Source organism: Misgurnus anguillicaudatus, chromosome 12 (genome assembly GCF_027580225.2).
Source record: "Misgurnus anguillicaudatus chromosome 12, ASM2758022v2, whole genome shotgun sequence".
Classification (NCBI taxonomy): Eukaryota; Metazoa; Chordata; class Actinopteri; order Cypriniformes; family Cobitidae; genus Misgurnus; species Misgurnus anguillicaudatus.
In genome coordinates this window covers 7325727-7349955 of record NC_073348.2, presented here as the reverse complement: position 1 = coordinate 7349955, position 24229 = coordinate 7325727, and the positions used below count along the sequence as shown (strand labels likewise).

Genomic DNA, 24229 nt, shown 5'->3' with positions numbered 1-24229 from the left:
AACCAAGACACTGTCTTTAAAATTTTTTTTTAAATATATTTAGGTTAATGTAAAGAAAATCAAAATAGGCTATTAAATACCTAATTTTTATATCAAATGTTGTTGTGTTTCGGTAGTGCCAAATTTTGGGAGAGAGAAAACATTTCGAAACTGTATAAAAACCTGCTAGGAAACTAAAGTGTCCAATCAGTAGATTAGTGTTCCTTAGATGTTCTACTATGTTTATGTTTATGACTACAAAGCTTGCAGGAAAAAACACACTTTTTTTCAAGAAGTTTTGAAGTGTCAATTTGCACCAATTCGGTAGAATGGCCCAGATAGACTAAGCAAACCTTTCATACATGCATGACATTGTACTTGACAATCTAAAGAAAAAACTAAAATTGGAGATGAGTTAATTCAAAGGAAACCTCTTTCTTACTTATATTACTTACTGATTAATATGTTTTTATTGTATATCACATCCAGTACTGCTGTTTAAAGATGAATAATTGCTGTTTTTATAAGGGAAAGTTAAAATAAATTTAAAAATGATTATGGTCATCAGCATGTTTGTCTTGTAATTCGTTTAAGAATAATAATCAAAATCCCTGCTCCACAAAAATAAGTTGCAGAAGTAGGCTCCAGAAAATTTTTATTTTTTATAAACAGCTGAACACTGCTCAAAACAAAAAATCTCTCTGTAGAGGAAGTGATTACTTTTTAAAGTATTGTGCACCAATCAGGATATGGCATCAAATGATGTTTTATATAAACAAGGTTTGGAAGGAGCTGATCAGTTCAATTCAATTCAATTTTATTTTATTTATATAGCGCTTTTCACAAGTGTTAATTGTTGCAAAGCAGCTTTACATGAGAAGATGTAGAGGAGAACACAGAAAATCAATAGATAATATAAGAAGTAGAGATAGCGACTAAGGTTAAACCGTACAAACGAGCATATTAATAATGTAACGTATACAGTAAAGTGCTAAGTTAAGCCAAAGTTGGCTGACTCTCCCTGGGACGAAACCCCCCCTAGGAAAAAACCCAATGGGAAAAACTCCTAGAAGGACAAAAACCCTTGGGAGGAATTAATATATATTTATATAGATACGGTAGGGATAGGAGGCGGGTAAGCGGATTAAACTGGTTTAGCCGGTGGTTGTTGGTCGGGCATCAGCTGGTCATCACGTTGAAGGACAGCCAGTAGATCAGTGGTGCGATGACCTTCACAGCAACAGGAACTGGGTCTGTTTGTCTCATTGTCCTCGGGGTCGAGGACTAGACAGGGAGACAAAAACAGAGTTCTATTAGCGTAGGGGCCATTCGCATGTAATGCAAGTGTCATACATTATAGTGGTTTAAGTCAGCTCGGTTCCAGACAGGCTAACTATTGCGGCAATAGTATATTACCCATATGAGGTATGTAAGTACTTTGCTCTAGACAAAATAACTACTGCGGGAAAAGTAAATTTACTGGACATTTTATGTGAATGCTTTGTTAAAGAAGAATGTCTTAAGTTTAGATTTAAATTGATCGACTGTGTCTGATACTCAAACATTATTTGGTAAATCATTCCAGAGCTTAGGGGCTAAGTAGGAAAAGGATCTACCACCTTTAGACACTTAAGATATTCTAGGGATAATTAAGTGACCAGAATTTTGTGAGCACAGTTTACGTGATGGATTGTATTCTGATAGTAATATATGAGGGCGCTAGGCCATTTAAGGCTTTGTAGGTGATTAGTAATATTTTAAATTGTATGCGATATTTAATTCAATTCAATTCAAATTTATTTATATAGTGCTTTTCACAAGTGTTAATTGTTGCAAAGCAGCTTTACATGAGAAGATGTAGAGGAGAACACAGAAAATCAATAGATAATATAAGAAGTAGAGAAAGTGGTTAAACCGTACAAGCGAGCATATTAATAAAGTAACGTATACTGCAAAGTGCTAAATTAAGCCAAAGTTGGCTGACTCTCCCTGGGATTAAAAACCCTCTAGGAAAAAAAACCCAATGGGAAAAAGTCCTAGAAGGACAAAAACCCTTGGGAGGAATTAATATATATTTATATATATATATATATAGAAACGGTAGGGATAGGAGGCGGGTAAGCGAATTAAACTGGTTTAGCCGGTGGTCGTTGGTCGGGCATCGGCTGGTCATCACGTTGAAGGACAGCCAGTGGATCAGTGATGCAATGATCTTCACAGCAACCGGAACTGGGTCTGTTTTAGAGATGCGCGGTTGGCGGTTACAGCCGCGGACTCCGCGGATAAACCGCGGATCGGGCGGATGACGTGACGAAAAATAATATTTTAATTAAATTCGGGCGGGTGGCGGATCGACTGCTTGTTATTAGCTGTGTCCTTCAAAGCATGCGACTTTAAAAGGTGAGCACTCTGTCTTTCAAGGTGGCAGGCTCAGAAGTTCGCGAAGAGAACTGAAATGAGACGGTCTAGCCTTCTGAGGACCCATAATTTGGGTCACCTGTTGCACGCGCCCCCAGTAGCGCCCATCGCGCCTGTCAGCAAAAAAAAGGGGAGACATTTCTGACTTATTAAAATAAATATGTAATCAGAAAAATATGAATTTATTTTAGAATATATGACACATTGATGTAGATTAAACTATTCAACAACACTATATCAAATAATCAACCTTAGAAATATACGCAACATAAACCGAATAATATTAACACAAAAAATAACTTATAATACTAAAACAGTGACAAGAAAAAGTTTTCTAAATAAACTTTTATTTAATAAAGGTTTTAATTGTTTGGGATAGCCTCTGCTGTTAAGGATCCATTCGTTCTATCATTAACAGCGCGGAGAAATGAGGACACATTTTGACACAGCTCTTATCAACGCCGGCGAAGGAGGTACGTGGCAAACTCAAAAAAATGAGAATTAAAAACAAAGGAAATAAAAGTTCAGAAAAGGGTTGCCTGGAATAAGTTTTACAAAGTGGTAAATCAGGATGATACCAGTGCAGACTATGTAATTTGTGCGTTTAATTTAGGCTATTTATTTATTTATTTTTGTCCCATGTCATGTGCGCCGATCGGAGACTGGTCTTTATGATTTAAAAAGAAAGCATTCAAGTGAACAGTACTAAATGAGCTTGAAGCAAAAATAAATTTCAGCAAATGCAAACTTCAATCAAACATAGTAAGAGGTGAAGTATAGCTTTAGCCTACAGAAATGCTTATTGCATTAATTTTTAAATGTTTGCGAGGTCCGTGCACGTCCTCCGCTAGCAACACAGAAATTGCTGAAATAAAGTTTATTGTTTTTATTAATTTATATTCACAAAACTTATCAACAAAACATCGATTAAAATTAAGAGACAAATTATCTGAAACGAAATTCATTTTAAAGTAGAAAACAAAACTTAAATTAAACTCGAAAATAATGTCTGACCCATTACAATTCTCCCTTTATTGGCCTTTACAACGCCCTATATGGCGTTTAAAATTACAGTCTATCTTTCGTAATAAGCTAACTAAATTTAAACAAAACATAAACACATTACAACAATATTCAAACCCAACAATACTCAAACATAAATATAAAATAGACATTATATATGATGATACATGTTAAAACAATCCGATATAGCGTGTATAATAGCTGGTTGGTAGATGTTTACTATTTTTGTCAAAACCTCCGTTGCAAACCTCCATTTACCTGAATAAAATAATTTTTACTTTGAAAATGATGCGCTGTCATGTTAACATCAGCTGTTCGTTTACATAAGACTCCATCTACATTTACACTCAGCGCAACGTCTGAGTTCTCAAACTAAAACAGGGTCTGCAGCGTTGATGAACAAATCCGTTTATGAGGGTCGAAAACGGTGATGTAGTGTAGATGAAAGGCGTAAACGTAGCAAAAGTAACGCATTTTAGAGGATAAACGCATTAATGTAAACATAGCCTGAGTTCACTGCTTATATTCTAGGGCTTTCTAGTCTCGCGGCTGTCATCCAACCCGTCATCAGCAGCGGCTGTCATCAGCAGCGCCTTGCATCGCCCAGTCAGCGGATGGCGGGCGGGTGCGGTTTTGAAAACTGGTCAGAAACGTTGGTGCGGATGGATGGCGGACGGATGATGAGTTTTGTGATGCGGTTGCGGATGAAATAATAGCCCATCCGCGCATCTCTAGTCTGTTTGTCTCATGGTCCTCGTGGTTGAGGACGAGACAGGGAGAGAAAAACAGAATTCTATTAGCGTAGGGGCCGTTCACATGCAATGCAAGTGTCAAACATTATAGTGGTTCAAGTCGGCTCGGTTCCAGACAGGCTAACTATTGCGGCATAAGTATATTACCCATATGAGGTATGTGAGTGCTTTGTTCTGGACAAACTAACTACTACGGGAAATGTACATTTACTGGACATTTTATGTGAATGCTTTGTTAAAGAAGAATGTCTTAAGTTTAGATTTAAATTGATCGACTGTGTCTGATACTCGAACATTGTTTGGTAAACATTTAACTGGTTGCCAGTGTAAAGATGCTAGAATTGGACTGATGTGGTCATACTTTTTAGATCGAGTAAGCACTCTTGCAGCAGCGTTTTGAACCAGCTGTAGCTTGTTTACCTGATTTGCATGGCATCCCCCGAGTAACGAGTTACAATAGTCTATTCTAGAGGTCATAAAAGCATGGATAAGCTTTTCTGCATCTGATGCAGACAGCATATGGCGTATTTTTGAGATATTTCTAAGATGGAAGAATGCTGTGCGGCAGACGTTGGCGATATGACTATCAAAAGATAGATTGCTGTCGAACATCACGCCTAAATTCTTAACTGTGGAAGATGGCACCACCGTGCAGCCATCTATGGGCAACTTGTAATCTGACATATTATGTTTGTAGCGATTTGGTTCAATAATAAGTATCTCTGTCTTATTGGAGTTTAGCATAAGAAAGTTATGTGCCATCCAGTCCCTAATATCACTAATGCAGTCTGTTAGCTTAGAAAACTGGTGGGTTTCGCTAGGATGCGACGAGATGTAAAGCTGGGTATCATCCGCATAGCAGTGAAAACGTATGTTTCCTGATAATGTCCCCTAGAGGTAACATATATAAAGCAGCGCTGTCTCTGTGCTATGGTGGGGCCTGAATCCTGATTGGAACTTTTCATATGTATTATTATTTTCTACAAATGTGCGTAGCTGGCTTGCCACTACTTTTTCTAATATTTTAGAAAGAAAAGGTAGATTTGAGATTGGTCTAAAGTTATTAAGATCTCCCTGGTCAAGGTTTGGTTTTTTAATGAGCGGTCTACTAACTGCTAGTTTGAAAGCTGTTGGAACGTATCCTAATTCTAGAGATGAGTTAAAGATATTAAGTACCGTGTCTGACACTACAAGAAATACCTCTTTTAGTAATTTTGAGGGTTGTTATGATTTTTTTTAATACGCGTACTGAGATAGGTAGATCTTGCAGTTTTAATAGCCTGTCTGTAGTGTTGAACACTCTCTTTCCATGCATCAGTCAATGAACACACCTGGCTCTCGATCATTAATCAATGAACACGGCTGGCTCTCAATCACTAATCAATGAACACGGCTGGCTCTCGATGATTAAGCAATGAACACGGCCCGTTATCAATCACTAATCAACACAACAACTTAGTACCAGCTCTATAAATAATCATAGAGTCTTTACCCTCAATTCTCTGGAAATTATCGCAAGATGTCCAAACAATAAAACCCAGCACAGGAAATGCACCATACCGTGCAGGATTATACCGGGCCTTCCAACAGCGGTCGGGATGTTTCAATTGAGCCCGAGGCCTCCCCACAGGCCGGGCGATCTTCCCGCATTGCTACACGAACCCCGAGGAGAAAAGGACCGTCTCCTCGCAGCCCGCAGAGGCGCTCCCCACCATCACCGGCATCTTCATAAGCTTCTGCTTCTCCAGGAATCCCCGACATCAAGAAATGGACCATCCTAGGCCTCAAACTAGCTCTTGAAAATGCGGATATTCCATTCACGTAAACAAACAAAGGTGCAACTGTTCAGCCTACTCCGCAATAGCCAAAGGGCTACTCAACCCCCGCAAACAGCCGTGACAGCAAGCTCTGACTCCTCGTCTCCGCAAGCACGGAGTACACCGTACTCCCGAAAGACACCAGGGAAAACACGGAGGTCTCAAAGACACCGCATGAAGCCATCAGCTAGCCTGGGCCGCCCGCCGATGTCTCCAGCAGCCAGCCCACAAGCGAGGCAGCTAGCAAGCCAGCCAGACAGCGTGAACATGCTTCCGCTCACGGCAATGCCTTCGCTCCTCCCACTGCCGCTTCCTTCTCCCGGCCAATGGCCTGCTGCCCCTCTCTATCACACGGGGTTGCGTTCAGCAGCAGCGCCGGCCACATCTATTTTTCCTTCTCACATTTCTCCCACTTTTGCCGCAGGAGCCGACACGAGCGTGAGGATGCCTCTGCTAACGAGTCAGGCTCCGGCACCCTCTATGACTTTTGCACCTGATAATTTCGCCCACGGATCGACCCAAAGCGTGAGGCTGCCTCCGCAAGTGGCTCCAGCAGCTCCTTTTTCTTTTGATTCCTTTCCCCAGACCCGTCAACCTTTCACGCTGGCTACCCCAGCACCAATTCCCATCCCACGCAATGCATTGGCCATGGAACCTCCCCCTGTCATCAATTCCATCAGGCAACAGATCCTCGCAAAAATTCAGGCAGCCGGCACCAGAAGCGGATCTTTCCCTAACACCAGTGCCTCCCTATTCAACTCTAATATTCCCATAAATCATCTACTCAAAGACCTTCTAACCGCCTCTCTAGATACTATACTCCAAGCAGTCTCCATGGGAACTCTTCAAACCTATCTGACAGCTTGGAGAAGCTTCAGAACTTTCCATCATTTACACCAGATCCCTTTAGCCAACTTCTCTATACTTACCATAACATCATTCATATCGTACCTGCATGAAGTCAAACACCTTCGAATCAGCGTATATGAACGGAATCCAATTTTTTCACAAACTAATGTTAGGTTCACCCTCAACTGCTATCACTAATCCCCAGACCGCCATGCTCTTAAAAGGTATTGAAAAAACAAGTCCAGATCCCAGGTTACCCATAACCATAGAAATCCTTTCAAAATGTCTTGCCACTCTTCGCAAAGGCTACTCCTCAGTACATACTGCCCGAACCCTAGACGCCATGTTCGTGTTAGCCTTTTTTGGTTTCCTCCGCTGTTCAGAATTCACTGCTTCAGCCACCTTTGACCCAAACCTACACTTAACCATCTCTGATCTAGCCATAATAGATAATGAAACCATCTCATTTTTTATCAAACACAGCAAGACGGACCAAATGAGAAAAGGACACCACATATACATTTTCAAAATTCAAACTCCCATCCAACCATACCAAGTTCTCAAAGCTTACACTTCCTTCAGAGCACAAATTTTCTCCTATCCCTACATATTGGCAGCAGCAGAATTTGCTTCCCCGGAGCCCCCTATATTCTTCAAACTACAGCCTTTGGGTCCAGGCTTCTGCCCCACCTCATACTGTCCTTCTCAACCTATCTCTTCACAGCACTTCTCACCAGTGCCCACTTTCCTGAGCTGCCTTTTCAATTCTACCCACTACTTCAGCATTTTCCCCCAGTGAGGGCCAGCACCGCGCCTTCTTAAGCCAGCCTTCTTTGGGGAATTGTTTTTGACCCGTGCCTGTTCTTTGGATATTGGCCTTCTGCCCCACAAGACACAGGGATTACACAGGGGACAGCCCATGAAGATAACATTGAGTCTCTAAACAGAAATCCCAACTTACAAATTAAATTGCTGGAAATTAAAAATTAATATTACACATTAACCCCCTGGGGTCCAAAAACCCGGGGCAGCGTTTTGACGTGTTTTTTCCTTATCATGGCAGAATCAACTTAAAATACTCCATCATTAATAATCATACACTTAGGTTTTTGACATCATTTGAAACGGTAAAGGGTCTTCTTTAATATGTGTTAATTCACAATAACAACAGATCTTTGTGTTTTTGTCAAGAAAGAAAATAAACAGGGTGTGCATCCAGACATTTCTGTCTCCGCCAGCTGTCTCTCAAAACACGTTACAAAAATCAATTGAGACTCCGGGAATACTCGTCAAGCATGATACACATATCCAAAGATATCCAGACTTTTTTTTTAAACAAGCTAAATATAATCGGAAACAAATATTGCCTGTTTATGTAATCTGCATTGAAGTAAAGAGAGTACCGTTTTTCCTGGCTGACTTCATTATCTTTAATTTGGCCATGCCTACAGCTGTTGACATGGGAATGAAGACACGAGCTGTTCAACCATAACAAGCAAAGCGTAAAGTTTGATCAGATTTAAAGACTTTACCGCATGTTTGGACTATAAACTTTATATACACACGTGAGGAATATCTTCATTTATGTCTGGACATTGAGGAAGAGAAGCTTTTATCTTTAACGTTACCTAAGAAGATCAATGTAGAACGCACTGGAGCTGGATTAGAAGTAAGTAACGTTTACCCCCTGGGGTCCAAAAACGCGGGGCCGCGTTTTGACATGTTTTTTCCTTATCATGGCAGAATCAACTTAAAATACTCCATCATTAATAATCATACACTTACGTGTTTGACATCATTTGAAATGGTAAAGGGTCTTCTTTAATATGTGTTCATTCACAATAACAACAGATCTTTGTGTTTTTGTCAAATAAAGAAAATAAACAGGGTGTCCATCCAGACATTTCTGTCTCTGCCAGCTGTCTCTCAAAACACGTTACAAAAATCAATGGAAACTCCGCGATTACTCGTCACACAAGCATGATACACACATCCAAAGAAAGCCTGAAATGTCTACTTTTAAACAAGCTAAATATAATCGAAAACAAATATTGCCTGTTTATGTAATCTGCATTTAAGTAAAGAGAGTACCGTTTTTCCTGGCTGACTTCATTATCTTTAATTTGGTCACGCCCACAGCTGTTGACATGGTAATGAAGACACGAGCTGTTCAACCATAACAAGCAAAGCGTAAAGTTTGATCAGATTTAAAGACCTTTTACCGCATGTTTGGACTATAAACTTTATATACACACGTGAGGAATATCTTCATTTATGTCTGGACATTGAGGAAGAGAAGCTTTTATCTTTAACGTTACCTAAGAAGATCAATGTAGAACGCACTGGAGCTGGATTAGAAGTAAGTAACGTTTACCCCCTGGGGTCCAAACACGCGGGGCCGCGTTTTGACATGTTTTTTCCTTATCATGGCAGAATCAACTTAAAATACTCCATCATTAATAATCATACACTTACGTGTTTGACATCATTTGAAATGGTAAAGGGTCTTCTTTAATATGTGTTCATTCACAATAACAACAGATCTTTGTGTTTTTGTCAAATAAAGAAAATAAACAGGGTGTCCATCCAGACATTTCTGTCTCTGCCAGCTGTCTCTCAAAACACGTTACAAAAATCAATGGAAACTCCGCGATTACTCGTCACACAAGCATGATACACACATCCAAAGAAAGCCTGAAATGTCTACTTTTAAACAAGCTAAATATAATCGAAAACAAATATTGCCTGTTTATGTAATCTGCATTTAAGTAAAGAGAGTACCGTTTTTCCTGGCTGACTTCATTATCTTTAATTTGGTCACGCCCACAGCTGTTGACATGGTAATGAAGACACGAGCTGTTCAACCATAACAAGCAAAGCGTAAAGTTTGATCAGATTTAAAGACCTTTTACCGCATGTTTGGATTATAAACTTTATTCACACACGTGAGGAATATCTTAATTTATGTCTGGACATTGAGGAAGAGAAGCATTTATCTTTAACATTACCTAAGAAGAACAATGGAAAATGCACTGCTGGATTAGAAGTTTGTAACGTTAACAGTTAATTTATACCATTTATATTTGCTATCATGTAATTGAATATGCTCATGGCTTGTGCAGTTCAGCCTACATACAGTAACGTTAATCAACCTTAGCAGACTACACGCTTCGGATTGAAAAAGTTTCGCATTGTTTACAAACGGACGCGATCTCACGTAATGGCGGATTTCACTGTTGCATGCTGTAACAGTGTTAAACACAGTTATTCACTTATATCCTTCGTGGAAACTTTCAGTAAGCCTGAACTGTTGTATCTTTTAAGTGTGTGCTGTAATATGATTCCATGTTTACATGCTTATTAACAAACGAGTACGCGTGACCTCCCATAATGGCAGATATCTGTTACATGTTGTACAGTGTTGAGACACCGTTATTCACTTTCGTATCTGTCATGGCAACTTTGAGTAAATGCTGCACTGCGGGATTTGCTGTTAAATGATTCCATATTGTTTACATGCAAGGTAATTCCATACATTGCGCTTTACACGCGACACCGTTTTTATGAGCGCTGCGCACGGAGACGCGAGCTCGCGCACATGAGATGTGTTTTTAAAGTTCATACGCGCTTACAGAAACACGTTTAAAACAGAAGCTAGACGATAAGGGGATGGGCATCTGAAATCAGTCATCTGAAAACAGCTTTTTATATTAATTGCTGCAAATGTTTATCTGAGATTAAGTTTATGTACAAGATAGTATATGAATGTTACTTATATAACTGATGGATAAATATCACTGATACTAAGTAAGGGTATTTCTGTGGACAATTTATGCTAACAGCTGTTTATAACTCTCTTAGAGGTCTGCATCTCTCTCATCAGTACAAAACTATGAAGTGGAAAAACACTTTTTGGACAAAGTTATATGGTAACATGAGCCACGTGAAGTTTACAGCTCTGTTGTGTATCAGTTTCTTAGTTTATACAAAGTTTTTGAATAGGGTTTGTTTCCAAATAAACTTAAAATGTCCTACTGACCATCATTTCTATTTTGATTATATTGTTAACTTTATAAACCTCAAACAAACATGTATACATTTGTCCTCACATTCTTTACTGTAGTTCATTCTCACATTCCTGCCTCATTATGCAGCTCATTATGCGAGCCTTTGTTTGCTTGCTGTCAATCAATCCTTCTCGCATACGGCCCCTCTAAACAAAAAGTGTCTTACAATTTCTAAATGAATACATTGTTTTATGTGAATAAGTAGGCAGTGTGATTGTCACATCATTTTAAAGAAAAAAACTCTAGACTACTAGATTCTGTTTAGGAAAGTCTTGTTATAACATGTTTAGTATGGGTTTTGTGGACTTATATCAGTGACTTAAAAATGTTGCTTTTTTAAAAACCATGCATAAACATTTTTCTCTCAAAAATACAAACATGTACATGCATGTAGCTCATATAATATTTTAGCCCAGTTTGTGCTGAACGCGGTGGTATGAGACACTTGCCATTATTATGTTTTAAAGCAACTGAAAAAAGACCAAATGTAAGAGCATGTCAGAACCTCTGAGAGTGTCCCAAAATGGTCGGACCCCAGAGGGTTAAAGCTTAAAAGATTAAAGAATACTTAATGATTGTACATATGCTTTATGTAAATAAAATAGTGTGTTGACAAATTTGTGCATATTTAAAGGTTTTGCTTACCCAAAATGTAAAATTGCAAGCAGTTCCTTGTTAAGGCTCTCCCTGAAATGCTTTGCATTACGTAATATTACTTTTCTGAAGTAACGAGTCAAGTAACGCATTACTTTTATAAACGTACATATTAATATTTGAGTTACTTTTTTTAAAAAGTAATGTGAGTGTAACGTGGGGTGCTTGAAGAAAGCGAAGGAGAGTAGAATCCATGTGCAAAAGAGGTTTATGAAGTAAATCCCAAAAGGGCCATCAAACACATCCAATAAGGGGCAATCCAAAACGTAATCCAATGACAGGCAATAGGTCAGGCCAGGCAGCAAAACAAACAATATCCAAAGAACAGGCACGGGTCAAAAACAGGCAGACAAGGAACAAAATGCAGCATAACAGATCACAGGTAAATACAGACAGGCTAAACAGGCTGGACATACAAAGTAATAATCAGCAGTGACTGAACAGAACTGAAGTGGGTTTATACACAACAAACAGGAAGTGGGAAGTGAAGTGTGACATGGCATGATATCAAATAAAAGTCAGAACAGAACGGGGTGTCAAAATAAAAGTACTAATAACAAAAACAAACAGAACACAAGACAAAAACCCTTACAGCGAGTTACTTTTCAGTTTAATTAATTGAATGGAAAAAAACAATGTACTGCATTAAACTGAACTTAATAATGTAGATTTGCACACTTTTTGCGGAAACAGTTTCAGTCATTTTTGCGATGGAAAATGTAATTCTGAATGCAGAACTTAGACCTAAAAGAGATCAAGTCTCAGCCAAGTAAGAAAAAGTAACACAAAGGTAACGTAAGCATTACTTTCCATAAAAAGTAACTAAGTAACGAAATTAGTTACCTTTTTGGAGAGTAACCTAATATTGTAATGCATTGCTTTTAAAAGTAACTTTCCCCAACACTGATGGTCACTAGGGTGACCACCCGTCCCGCGTAGCGCGTAAACGCACAGCGTTTGAAGCCCAATTCATGCGTCCCGCAAATTGAGACCGTGTCACGCATAATCAATGCTTGCTCAAAAAAAGTTGGTCGCTCTATATCCTTCAGCCCCACGCAGCCAAACGGACATTACTAGACAGTTCAGGCTCGCTCGCCACTCGCTACTCACACGCTACTGTTGCCCCTCAGCTGAACTGCTGACAGGTTGTTGTCAACTTTTCGTTGTTGTCATGACAGCGCAGTCCGCACGCAGGCACGCACGTGCATCCCTTTTAGATGCGCGCTTTCCAATTCGAAAAATGGAGAAAGAGACTGAGTCTGACTCTGCACCGCCATCATCAATTAAAAATGGAAGGTGTGGGTACAAGAAAGACTGGGAAAATAAATATTTGTGGCTGAAAGTCCTAAAGATGTTTCCAAAACCCTGAACAGTTTTTTTTTCCTGCGCCTGCCTTTACTAACATGCAAGTTCACCATCTTTCCTCCCTCTTCTCGTTCCGTGAACCTCTGGAGTTGTGAGTTAAGACTTTTTTTTAACGGTTTCTGTGTTGTTGAGCAACTTCAATTCCTGTTAATTCTATAATTTTATATTATAATGTATTTAAAGTGAATAAATTATAATGAAAAATAAATGAAATAGCTAAAGTAAATCGTAAGTGAAAGTGCATCTGTCAATCATTGAATGTTCAAAATATTATGAATTTTTATTTTAAAAAAATACACATTGGTTGGCCTATTCATGCGCATACATCATGTTTAGGGGAATAGGGCATTATTAATATGCCATGTACACTGCAAAAAAATGATTTTCAAGAAAAAAATGTCTTTGTATTTTTGTCTTGTTTTCAATAAAAACATCCAAAAATTCCCAAATCAAGATGCTTCTTCCTAAAGAGCAAAACGACCCAAGAAAACAAGTCCAGTCCCTAGACCAAAAATATAAAATTTAAGTGATTTTGTGCATAAAACAAAGAAAAATCTTAAATTAAGTGTTTTAGAAAAATGTTCAAGATTTTTTTGCTTACCCCATTGGCAGATTTTTTTGTTTTGTGCACAAAATCACCCAAATTTGATTTTTTGTGTCCAAAAACTAGACACACTTTCCTGGGTCGCCCCGCTCATCAAGAAAAAGCATCCCCATCTAAGAATTTCCAGATACCCTTACTGAAAACAAGACAAAAATACAAGATTTTTTTTTCTAGAAAATAAGTTTTTTTGCAGTGTAAGGTGGTATGTGCTAGAAATGGGTAAACCACTATCAATAAGTCGGCCCGTGGGTCGGGTGCACCGCCGGGCCAGGGAGTGTCCCACATTGTCCCTCAGAAACACACCCCTTGTCCCCCCTTGGGCTTATCAGCAGGTGGTCACCCTAATGGTCACCATTCTCACTGTCATTGTCAATTATTAGCATTTTTATCATTGTCATCCATATCAAGCAGTGAGAAGTTATCCGCTTTGCAAATATTGTGCAAAATGCCACAAGCCGTTATAATATGACTAGCATGCTCAGGGGAGTGTCAAATTTCACCATGAAGGACATTAAATCTCATTTTCAGCTGTGCAATTCTTCTCTCCACCACAAGTTTGTGTGCTCTTCATGACAAAAACAACAAAGGAACATTGCTCAGATAAATCAAGAATGCACTTGTGGCGGGGCAGTGGGGAGGAACTGAATAATTAAAGCGCTTAATACTCAATCTCAAGATGTAATAGAAGCAGACTACGCCACCCCTGTTTACAGGGGACAATGAAAACCCAGAAATAGGGCACAAAGGTTCATTACCATGGAGGGCAAAGAGACGTGGATAACAGTACAAAAATATATTTTATTTAATCACACAAATGGGTAAAAACTTTCAATGTCAATTAAAATATTTCTCTAGAAGCCACAATGCGTGAATTTTCTACACACACACACACACACGACAAGCTTTAAGGCAACCAAGGCTTTACCGTAGCCGGGCAGGCTAGCAAAGAATAATTATCATAGGCAAACCACACGCACACACACCACACACACACACACAGTGAAGTGCAAGCAAACCACACTCCGTGCTCAAAGACCACCACCACACGGCAAGACAGCTAGCCTCCCGACCCGGGGCCTGGCTGCCTGAAACAAACAAAAGAAAGACCATTAATGAATGAATAAACAAAACAACAAATTATAATAAAGGTAATTTCCAAGATGTTGGGGGCTAAACTTACAGTTGGTAATCAGTCAAAGAAATCACTAAATATCTCAAACAAATAGATTAGTTTTAACAAACAGAATGTCCATAAACAAAATGAAAAAAACAAATTAATTCATAAAATTGTATGAATTATTAAACTTTTGAAAACAATCAATTTCACACACACACGCTTACAAACAGCCAGTGGCGGTAACTAGAGGGCCGTGCACACGTCACACATGCGGCCAGGAAGGGATTTAAAGCAGTCCTACTCCAGCCACCAGCCGTGGTATAAAACAAAACAAACACAAAAAAAAGGAAAATCTGCACACATGCAGCAGAGCAATGCAGTCCAACAGCACAGCAAAGCAGAGCCACCAAGCAGAGGAGCGAAGCAAAGGAGCAAAGCAGAGAAGCAGCAAGACAGCAGCGCCGTCTTACATTTAAGCAGCAATCCGCCACCCCAGTATTTACTTAAGAGCGCTCATTCAGCAAATCAATCGTCCGGTGGTTCCAATGAGACTCACACACAACGCAATCACTGACTGTTAATGAAAGAAACTCGGTTAACTAAACTGATTTAATGTTCAAGTAAAACAGGGAAACTATACGTACCAAATAATGTTCACAGAACCACACATTGTACCATAGCTCACAGTATATGCCACCACAGCTTACACGCCTGAGTGAAACCTCGCAGCTAAAACAAAAGCACTATTTAACGTAACGGCATATTCAGTTCAACATACCTGAGGATTAATAACAGCCTGGACCCACCGCGATGCCTCAACAACGTGTTATTCCAGCTATAAAAACAAATGATTTACGAAGATGCCACGTAAGGGCAGCCTCATAGTTCTCCTGGAAACTTAATTTAGGGTGTTTTCATATCTGTAGTTCGGTTCATTTGGTCCAGACCAAAAGCAAAAAATTATACATTGTAACTTTTTTAGCAGTTTTGGTTCCTTTTCACACCACACTGATTGCTCTGATCCGCACCAGTTAAAACGAACCAAAATTCTGTCATGTGGTAATATCAACATCACTTATTGGGCACATGTATTTGAAAATATTTTCTAAACTGCTTCTCGATTGGTCAGAATCAATGTACACGAAATCCAACGGAACCCCGGAAGTAAACAAAAAGAAGGAAAATACAGCAGACACCATGGACTTCAGCACTCTAGACAAACCGTTCATTTTCAGAATGAATCGCGGATGTGGCTTGAAAACAACGTTTTAATGCATTACAAACGGCAAAGACAGCAAATTTCTGAGGCTCCGCCTGCACCTCCTTGCAACTCCAGATATGTCCGCGTCATTGTGCTAATATTGCTCATAGAAACTGTCAACAAACACTTCCTTATCTGATAATGCATTGCGCAGCTGACTACGGCAGCTGGTTTAGTCCAAACCCTGCTAAAAAAAACAGCATACCAGCAAGACCAGCATATGTTGTGTTTTGGTGCTGGTATGCTGTGACCACCAGCTAAACCAGCATAGACCAGCATAATTCCCATGCTGGTCCATGCTGATTTGATGCTGGTTTTTTCAGCAGGGAAATGTGCATTACTTTTGCAGTTAGGTCGGTTAGATCTCGGATCGTGTTCTCACCACAAACAAACCGCTCTAGAGTTCGTTTGAAAGCATACCGAGACCACGTCCACTTGTTTTGTTCGCTTTTGGTGTGCACCAGAGTTCGATCGATGATTCTCACATGCCCAAACGAACCGCACCAATTGAGCAATCGAACTCTGGTACGATTCAACCCAACTAAACAAGGCAGGTGTGAAAACTCCCTTAGAATCAATAATCGTCCCTAGGTATCTAGGATTGTACTTTTTTAACACTAGATAAATGTTATTTTGAATAGGCATTTATCACACTTCTGCGTGTTGTCATAAAAAAATAATAGTCTAAACCAACTTCCGGTCTAGTCTGAAGCAATAGCGGCGAGCACAGCGAGGGATTGTTGATGCACTATAAATGTTTTAATAGTTCTAATAAACACTTGTATATCAGTATCCATTCTATTCCAACTGATGAAGCGAAGACAATGTGGATTCATGCTATTCGGCGGGATGAATGCAAAAGTTTTGTCGTTTTAAAAGGTAGAACGTACTTAACAGTTATGCGGGCAACACTTCACTGAAGAATCTGACTATTCGACAACAGCCGATCGTAAACACCTGAAACATGGAGTTATTCTACCGTCCAGATTCGGGTGGAACAACTAGAGGAAAACCAATTAATAAGGTCATTCAATGAATTAAAGAAAACCACACCTGGGATCTCTAACATTATTCATCTCACAATGACAGGCACAGTTAACCAAATATGGTCAAACTGGTGTGTAATAGCTACTTGCCAAGGCCCACTTGATGTAAATGATGACGTTGTATAAAACGTTTATACAGAAAAGAAACAGGATTTAAATAGTCACCAATCAAATGTCTGTTATTTCATAACTTTAATGAACTACGTTTAGAGTTTAAGTTGTACAAAATATTGAAATGTGAAAACTGTTGCAGTGTTACAAAAATTCTGTGGTAAATGAGTTTACAAGATGCAAACTAAAAAAATTTTATTACAATTTCTTTATTGTTCCACTTTTATACATACATGTACAAGTATTGACTGCATGTGACAATTAAAAAGTTAACTTGCATGTCTCATTCATTTACAATTTACAATGAACTTACATTTTTAGTAATGCTTATTCATAACCAAGATAAGACTTAAAGATGCCCAACCAAAATTAACATTCCCACCCAGACAGGGATTATCTTAAGCCAGGACTATGCCTTAGTTTAAAGGAGCGGTGAATCAAATACTCAATTTTAACTTGATAATTTGTTATATAAGAGGTCATCATTCTTAAATGAACATCCTGCAAGTTTCAGAACTGAAAACGTCCGTGCTACTGAAATATAACAGTTTTTGGCACCAAGCCAGTATAACGATGAAGTGTGGAATTCGGAAAAATATGACGTCAAAGTAGAATTGAAGCACCTCCCCAAAGCCAAATACAACCACCACTTTTGTAGCCCCGCCCACAGCTTCGCGTGACACGTGTGTCGCAACAAGTAAACATGTATTTAAAGATTGACAAATGTAACCAAAATGACTTTTAAATAATTTTTTTCTGAGAGACTTTTATTTTGACGCGGTGATCTGTTATGATAGACTAACCATGGAAACTAGTGATGCTCCGATCGATCGGCCGCCGATCGTAATCGGCCAATAACGGCATTAAATGACGCGATCGGCACTCGCTAAATTTGCCGATCTCATGAGCCGATTTTTCTGTTTACTTTTGTCATCATAGCGTTCCTGATGCGGCTGCAATTAGAGACCATTATACACAGTGCGAGCATTTTGTAACCCATTGCTCATGTGTGACGTGATTTCCCTCTCTGCCTTTACAGAGATATGCGTATTTTCTATGAGGACGAGCAACACACACACCTCTGCTACAAATGAACAGCGTATACAACACATATCTATCGCGGACAATTGCATCCTCGTGCCGAAAGTTTATTACTTGCATTCGTTTTAAAGTTTTGAAGGTTTAAACATCCATTTTCCTCACAGCTGCTCTTGTTTGCGGACTATGAGGACACGCTCTGGTCCTCAGCGCAATGCGTCTTCACATCCCTATCAAACAGCGTATACAACACATATCTATCTCGGACAATTGCATCCTCATGCCGAAAGTTTATTACTTGCATTCGTTTTAAAGTTTTGAAGGTTTAAACTTCCATTTTCCTCACAGCTGCTCTTGTTTGCGGACACCCGGCGCACGCATACACAGCAGCCTGTCATCAGTGCACGTGAAGAGAGCGATCTCTCCCACGTCTTAAAGCTACAGTACCCTTATTCATCTCTCAATAAAATTACTCTCTGCTCATCATTGAAGAACTGTTGTACTTCATACGAATGCGTGTATATTTAATTAATACAGTAAAGACTGTGAAGTGTTTTATTTTAATTACTTTTAACAGACATAAACCTTTTTAAAGGCATATTACATTTCTCTTTGCAAGAAGAAATATTTGTTGTGCTTATTTATTTGATTCTCTATTAAAACAACAATATACCTAATTTATAGTTAGTTTCATTTCTACAAATGGTTTAAACTCTGCTAGATTATAGATAAAAGATTCCCATTCCACTGCCATTCTGTGATCGGCACTGATCGGCGATCGGCAGATCATGATCTTGGTGATCGGTAATCGGTGATCGGCCCCCAAAATGCTGATCGGAGCATCTCTAATGGAAACGCATTTTTGGTTGTGGAAGAAACGTCTATGGGAAGAACACAGACGCTGGATAACGGAGGCTCAGAACATAACATTAGGAATGCGGGGATAAAGTTTGCTTTTGAAGAAGTTCCAGCTCGTGTGGGGAGTGTTTCATTACTTTGTGTACACGGATTCATTTGTAAAGAAGTCAATGTTGGATTTGCAGAGAGACTGTGATTAAAAGCACCACTTATACTGGATCTGACAACAATGACACAGCAGTATAATACACAGTAAGACATTTTACTTTAAGTTACTGCGTTTCACTATTGCTTTGTTAGAAAAGATTGCTTGATATGTCCTGTTGTAACATCCGTGTCTAAACACGTTTGTTTGACTGTTTTAATTTACTAAAAACATTAAACGATTAGTAATGGTACAACACTTAACAATATGACTGTAATTTAAAGGTAGAAATATACAAAGTTAGTTATAAGGAAGGATTTATCAGCCGCAGTTTAGATTCTGATGCCTGTTTACTGTGTTGTATACGGTAATTTAGGCAAGTTGTGTTTGAAAGGTCAAACACTCAACAAAGCTTATTTTTTATCATATAACTGTGGTATGTAACATTACGTGAATGTAAAAGCAACCTCACAAGCACAATAGAAATATACAAAGTTATTGATAAGGATTTATTAGCCGCAGTTTACATTCTGATGCACGCTTACTGTGTTTTATACGGTAATTTAGTCACGTCGAGTTTTGTTTCTACTTTAATATACGTATTGTCATTTATGTGTATCATCTTTAGCACCCAGAATCTTTTGTGGCTCAAACATATTTGTGTTCGGCTGCTATTTTTATCACATTAATGTTTTTAAAACATTTTCCCACATGTAATGACGGGGAATGAAGCCGTCCAATCATAGCAGTGGGCGTTACATCCAGGTCTTCAATGCGGCCCGCCCCTTCAAACGAACCATTTCTCCAGAGAGCCACTAATCCATGTTACAAAATAGTGTATTACTTATTGCTTTTGATGTTTTTGAATGTAAAAATCACGCGAACATTATAAGTAGACATCAGACAACAGTATAAAACAATAAAATCGACAATTCACCGCCCCTATAATTAGGAAATATAACATACAAACATGCCTTACTAAAAACATTACTTGTGTGCATTTTGAGGCAAAGTGGAAGTTGTTTTCAGTTAACAATCACCATCAGCACTAGTTAAGCACATCAGCACTTTTAAGAGTTAAGATATGTATGTGTATCTAGACAGATATGAATGTAGCTATATATACACTGGGCATTATGTACATCTACTAGGATGGCATGAGGGTGAGTAAATTATTGCATACATTTCATTTTTGGGTAGGGTGACCAGGCGTCCTCTTTTGCCCGGACATGTCCTCTTTTTGAAACCTAAAAATGTGGGAATTTCAAAATCGTCCGGGATTTTGTTATTCTAGTATCAAACGTGTTTATGGCGAATTTGCATTGCTCTCTCTTTCATTCACATACTAGTCACGTCCTCCGCCTACAGTTCGCTTTGGATTGAGTGGAAGTGTAGGGTGTAGAATTTGTCGATAGTATTCTCTGTAAACATTTAATTGGTCAGTCACCTCAAGCGCGAGCTTCCTTGTTTACCACTGGCAGAGCGCATGGCTACCCGGTATCTTCAGACATGCCGAAACGCAAGTGTAAGTTCACTGACGAATTAAAACAAACATTTCCATGTTTTCGTGACGTTCGAGATCAACATGAAGTTGAGTGCCTGACCTGCAAAGCAGGGACTTACGTGTCGGTCGCAAATAAAGGTGCCAACGACCTAGAGGCACACATATGTTCAGCAAAGCATCAAAAGGCAACGAGGGGCGAGAGCTTATCAGCTAAAGTGACAGAGTTTTTCGTAAGTAAAAACGAAAGTACAGCTGTCACTGCTGCTGAGGCTGCCTATGCTTTCCACACGGTTAGGTGTTTTTTGTGTAAAATTGGGTGAAAAAGCCATATTCGTGGCTCTATTTCTCGGCCGTGGGAGGTCGTAGAGACTTAAACAAGGGTTCATTGGAAAGGTCTGGAATTGGTCTTTCGTATGAACTCAAGGGCGGAGCCACGGGCAATCAAAAACAGAAAATGTGTGAAAAAGGCTAAAGTTTAGGGCTCTTTTTCTTAGCCCGGGGAGGTCGTAGAGACTCGAGACGGGGTTCGTTGGAAAGCCCCTGACGAGACCTTTCCAACGAACCCAAGGTCGAGGGCGTGGTCCGCTCGAGGGCGGAGCTAAAGGAAATTGAATATAAAAGCTCATTTTTTATATCTCCGGAAGGGGAGGTCCTAGAGACACGAGGGTGGTGGCGTTTTGAAGGGGCCGTAACCGCAAGTCTCCACGACGTTCCTAGGCCGAGATAGTGGTTTTCATTTTTGAAAACTGGCAAGAAAGTCCTGTATTTGGAGCTAGATTTCTCTGCCGGTGAATATAGTAGAGACTTGTACGTGGGTTCGTTGGAAAGGCCCGGAAGAGTACTTTCGGGGGCGGAGCTACGGGTGTTTGAATATGGGTAAAAACCGTCTTGGACTTGGGGGTTTTTTGTGTTTGAAACAAACTGTCTACTACGGCCTCTTTAACTGTTTGGCCTCAATTGTTTTTGCCTTATGAGATGCCCAAAGTTTGGGTCTCTTTTTCTCGGCCAGAGGCTCGAACGAGGGTTCATCGAAAAGCCCTGGACTAGGCCTTTTCAACGAACCTGAAGTCGAGGGCGTGGCCCTTTCGGGGGCGGGGCTAGGGGCATTTGAAAATAATAGCTAATTTTTTATATCTCCGGAAGGGGAGGTCCCAGAGACACGAGGGTGGCGTCGTTTTGAAGGCGGCAGAGACACCCGCAAGGCTCTACGACATTGCTACGTCGAGATATTGTCGTTCCTTTTTTGAAAATTAATGAAAAAGGCTTGTATTCAGAGTCGTGCATGGGTTCGTCGGAAAGGTCTATTCCAGACCTTTCCGACGAGCCTGAGCTCGAGGTTCTCCGACCTTCCCTGGCCAATAACTGCCAGGGAAGGTCTGGGCGGCTCGCGGGTAGGATCGCCTTAACGGGTGCGGCGAGCGCGTTTTGATGAGCCGAGGCTCCGGTGCGCGCGACCTTCCCGGACCGAGAACGGAAGCCGCTCGACATTCCTTTCTAAAAAGACCAAAATAGACCCGAAAACAAAGCGGCTTGGCTTTCGGGTCTAAAACTTCAGAAATAGACCCGAAAGTGAAGCGGCTTGGCTTTCTGGTCTAAATCGGACAGCCGAGCTCCGCCCCATCTGTCACAGGTATATAACCCCTGCTCTCTAGCCCTCCCCATTCTTTCTGTCTCAGCTAAGAATAAACAAGCAAACATGTGTAACCAGTGTCCTCTATGCAATAGGGCTTACAGCCAGCTGTCGCAACACCTAAAGGTCTCTTACAAGGTGAGGAATGTAGAAGAGCGGAGGCTACTTCTGGCCTTAGAGTCGGGCAGGGTCAACGTCCGTAAGGACGTTGCCCTGTTGCCAGCTGCAACAAAGAGACCTCCAGACTCGATAGGCATCTCCGGGGGCACAGCGAGCTGACGGCCAAGGCTCGCTGTGTGGCCTTTGTAAGAGATGAGTTGCAAGAGGTGCAAGAGGCAGAAGACGAGGCTGAAGGGTCTGGTCAGCGACCTAAACAAACAGGTCGACGCCTTGTCTTCTGCCTTGCAGGAGGTGACCCGGAGGTGCAAGCGCCTCATCCGCCGGCCCAGTGCCCATCAGACCCAGCAGGTGAAGGACGTCGCCAAGAAGCTTCTGAAGGCACTGGAGGTTCCGGCGGAGGAAGACACCGCGACTCCGGCCGTCACCTCGCCGCCGCGCTCGCCCGAATTCAGGCCGTCGACCTCGCGGGCCACGGAGGCGGAACACCTGGGAGAGAGAAGCCCCGCTCACTTTCCGGACCACGTGGCGGTTCTGAGTGAGTTCAGAGGTCTCGCCTTTAGCTGGCATCCTCCTGTCGATCGTCTGTCACGCTAACCTTTGTCTCTTTTTTTTCTGTCTCTCTCCAGACGAGCTCCTGGAGTCCTACAGGCGGCACCAGGAGGGACTGGCTCTGTCAGGTAAGTTGAAGGAGAACGTGAGCGGGAAGGTGTTCCGAATCAGATCCTTCGTGGCCCACATGGCGGAGGGCCAGGCCAGGCTCCAGACACTGGCGTTCTTAGACGACCCCGAAAGGATCCGGAGGTACGTCGCGCTCCCTCTTTCTGCCGTCGATAAGACGTGAGCGTGTCGCCATTAACCAGTTCTTTGTGTGTGTTCGCAGGTGGGGCGGCAACCTAGGGAGGTCCAAGATCACGGCCACGACGGTTAACCACTACCTGAAGAACGTGGCCCAGTTCTTGGACTTCCTGGCTGAGACCCCTCCGAAGACCTGCCGGCTGTCGAAGAATGCCATGACGAGGGTCGGACGGGAGGTCAGGTTGCTGCTCCGGTCGATGAAGCGGCCAGTGACGATGCACCAGATGGAGGTGAAGGAGGTGAAAGAAGGTCAACTCATCTCCAAGCAGGTGCTTCGTTGCTGCAACGCGGAGGCCAAAAAGGCGAACCCGCGGATCCTCGGTAGGTCGACGTCGGCAAACCTTTCTCTTGCTTTTAGACCGTTTGATTTTACTCACCCTTTTGTTTGTCTTTTGTATCTGCAGACAAGCTGGAGAAGGACCTCTGCCAGAAGACCCAGTACAGCTTCTACGGGCACTTGACGGCCTTCTTCGCCTCCATCTATGGGCACAGGTGTGGGGTCTTTCAAAACCTGACGATCGCGGAGGTGGAGAAGGCCGTCAAGTCGTCCAGCACCGGGGCGTACCTGATTAACGTGAGCATTTCCCCAGCGCGAGCATATTTTCCCAGCCCAGCTGTCGGCATCGGAGGACTTTGGGTGGCTGCAAAGGTTTCTGGCCCTCAGGAACCGCCTGGTCGGCGGCAAGACGGCCACCTATTTTTTTTTTACATCGACACCCAACCCCTGCAAAAACCTTAACAATTACTTTCAGGGGGCCTGGGTGTCAATGGGGCTTCCCGGGAAGCCCAACTTCACAGACCTCCGGACCTCCATCGCGACCCACATAAGCGTCCGACCTGTCCGTCCTACGTAGATTTCTAGACGTTTGCTTCATACTGACGTGCACTTTTCTTCTCTCTTTCTCAGGCCAAGAACAGCCACAAACGAAAGGCCAAGGCCGGAGCGGGAAGCGCGCCGGGGCGAAGGAGGCCTCGCCGTCCGAGTCGACGTCGAGCAGCAGCTCCGAGGAAGAGGA

General features: G+C 41.3%; 1 protein-coding gene and 1 pseudogene across 1 annotated transcript; both read left to right on the top strand.

The window, feature by feature from the left end:
* The first annotated feature begins 4563 nt into the window (after window positions 1-4563).
* LOC141369151 (uncharacterized) lies at window positions 4564-7989 on the top strand (annotated as a pseudogene).
* Window positions 7990-22431: 14442 nt separating this feature from the next.
* Window positions 22432-23952, top strand: LOC141368883 (uncharacterized). Its single transcript, XM_073873668.1, has 4 exons — window positions 22432-22893; window positions 22985-23159; window positions 23239-23534; window positions 23618-23952. Exons 1-4 carry the CDS (start codon window positions 22551-22553, stop codon window positions 23950-23952), a joined length of 1149 nt encoding a protein of 382 aa, XP_073729769.1. The 5' UTR covers window positions 22432-22550.
* The last annotated feature ends 277 nt before the right edge of the window (window positions 23953-24229 follow it).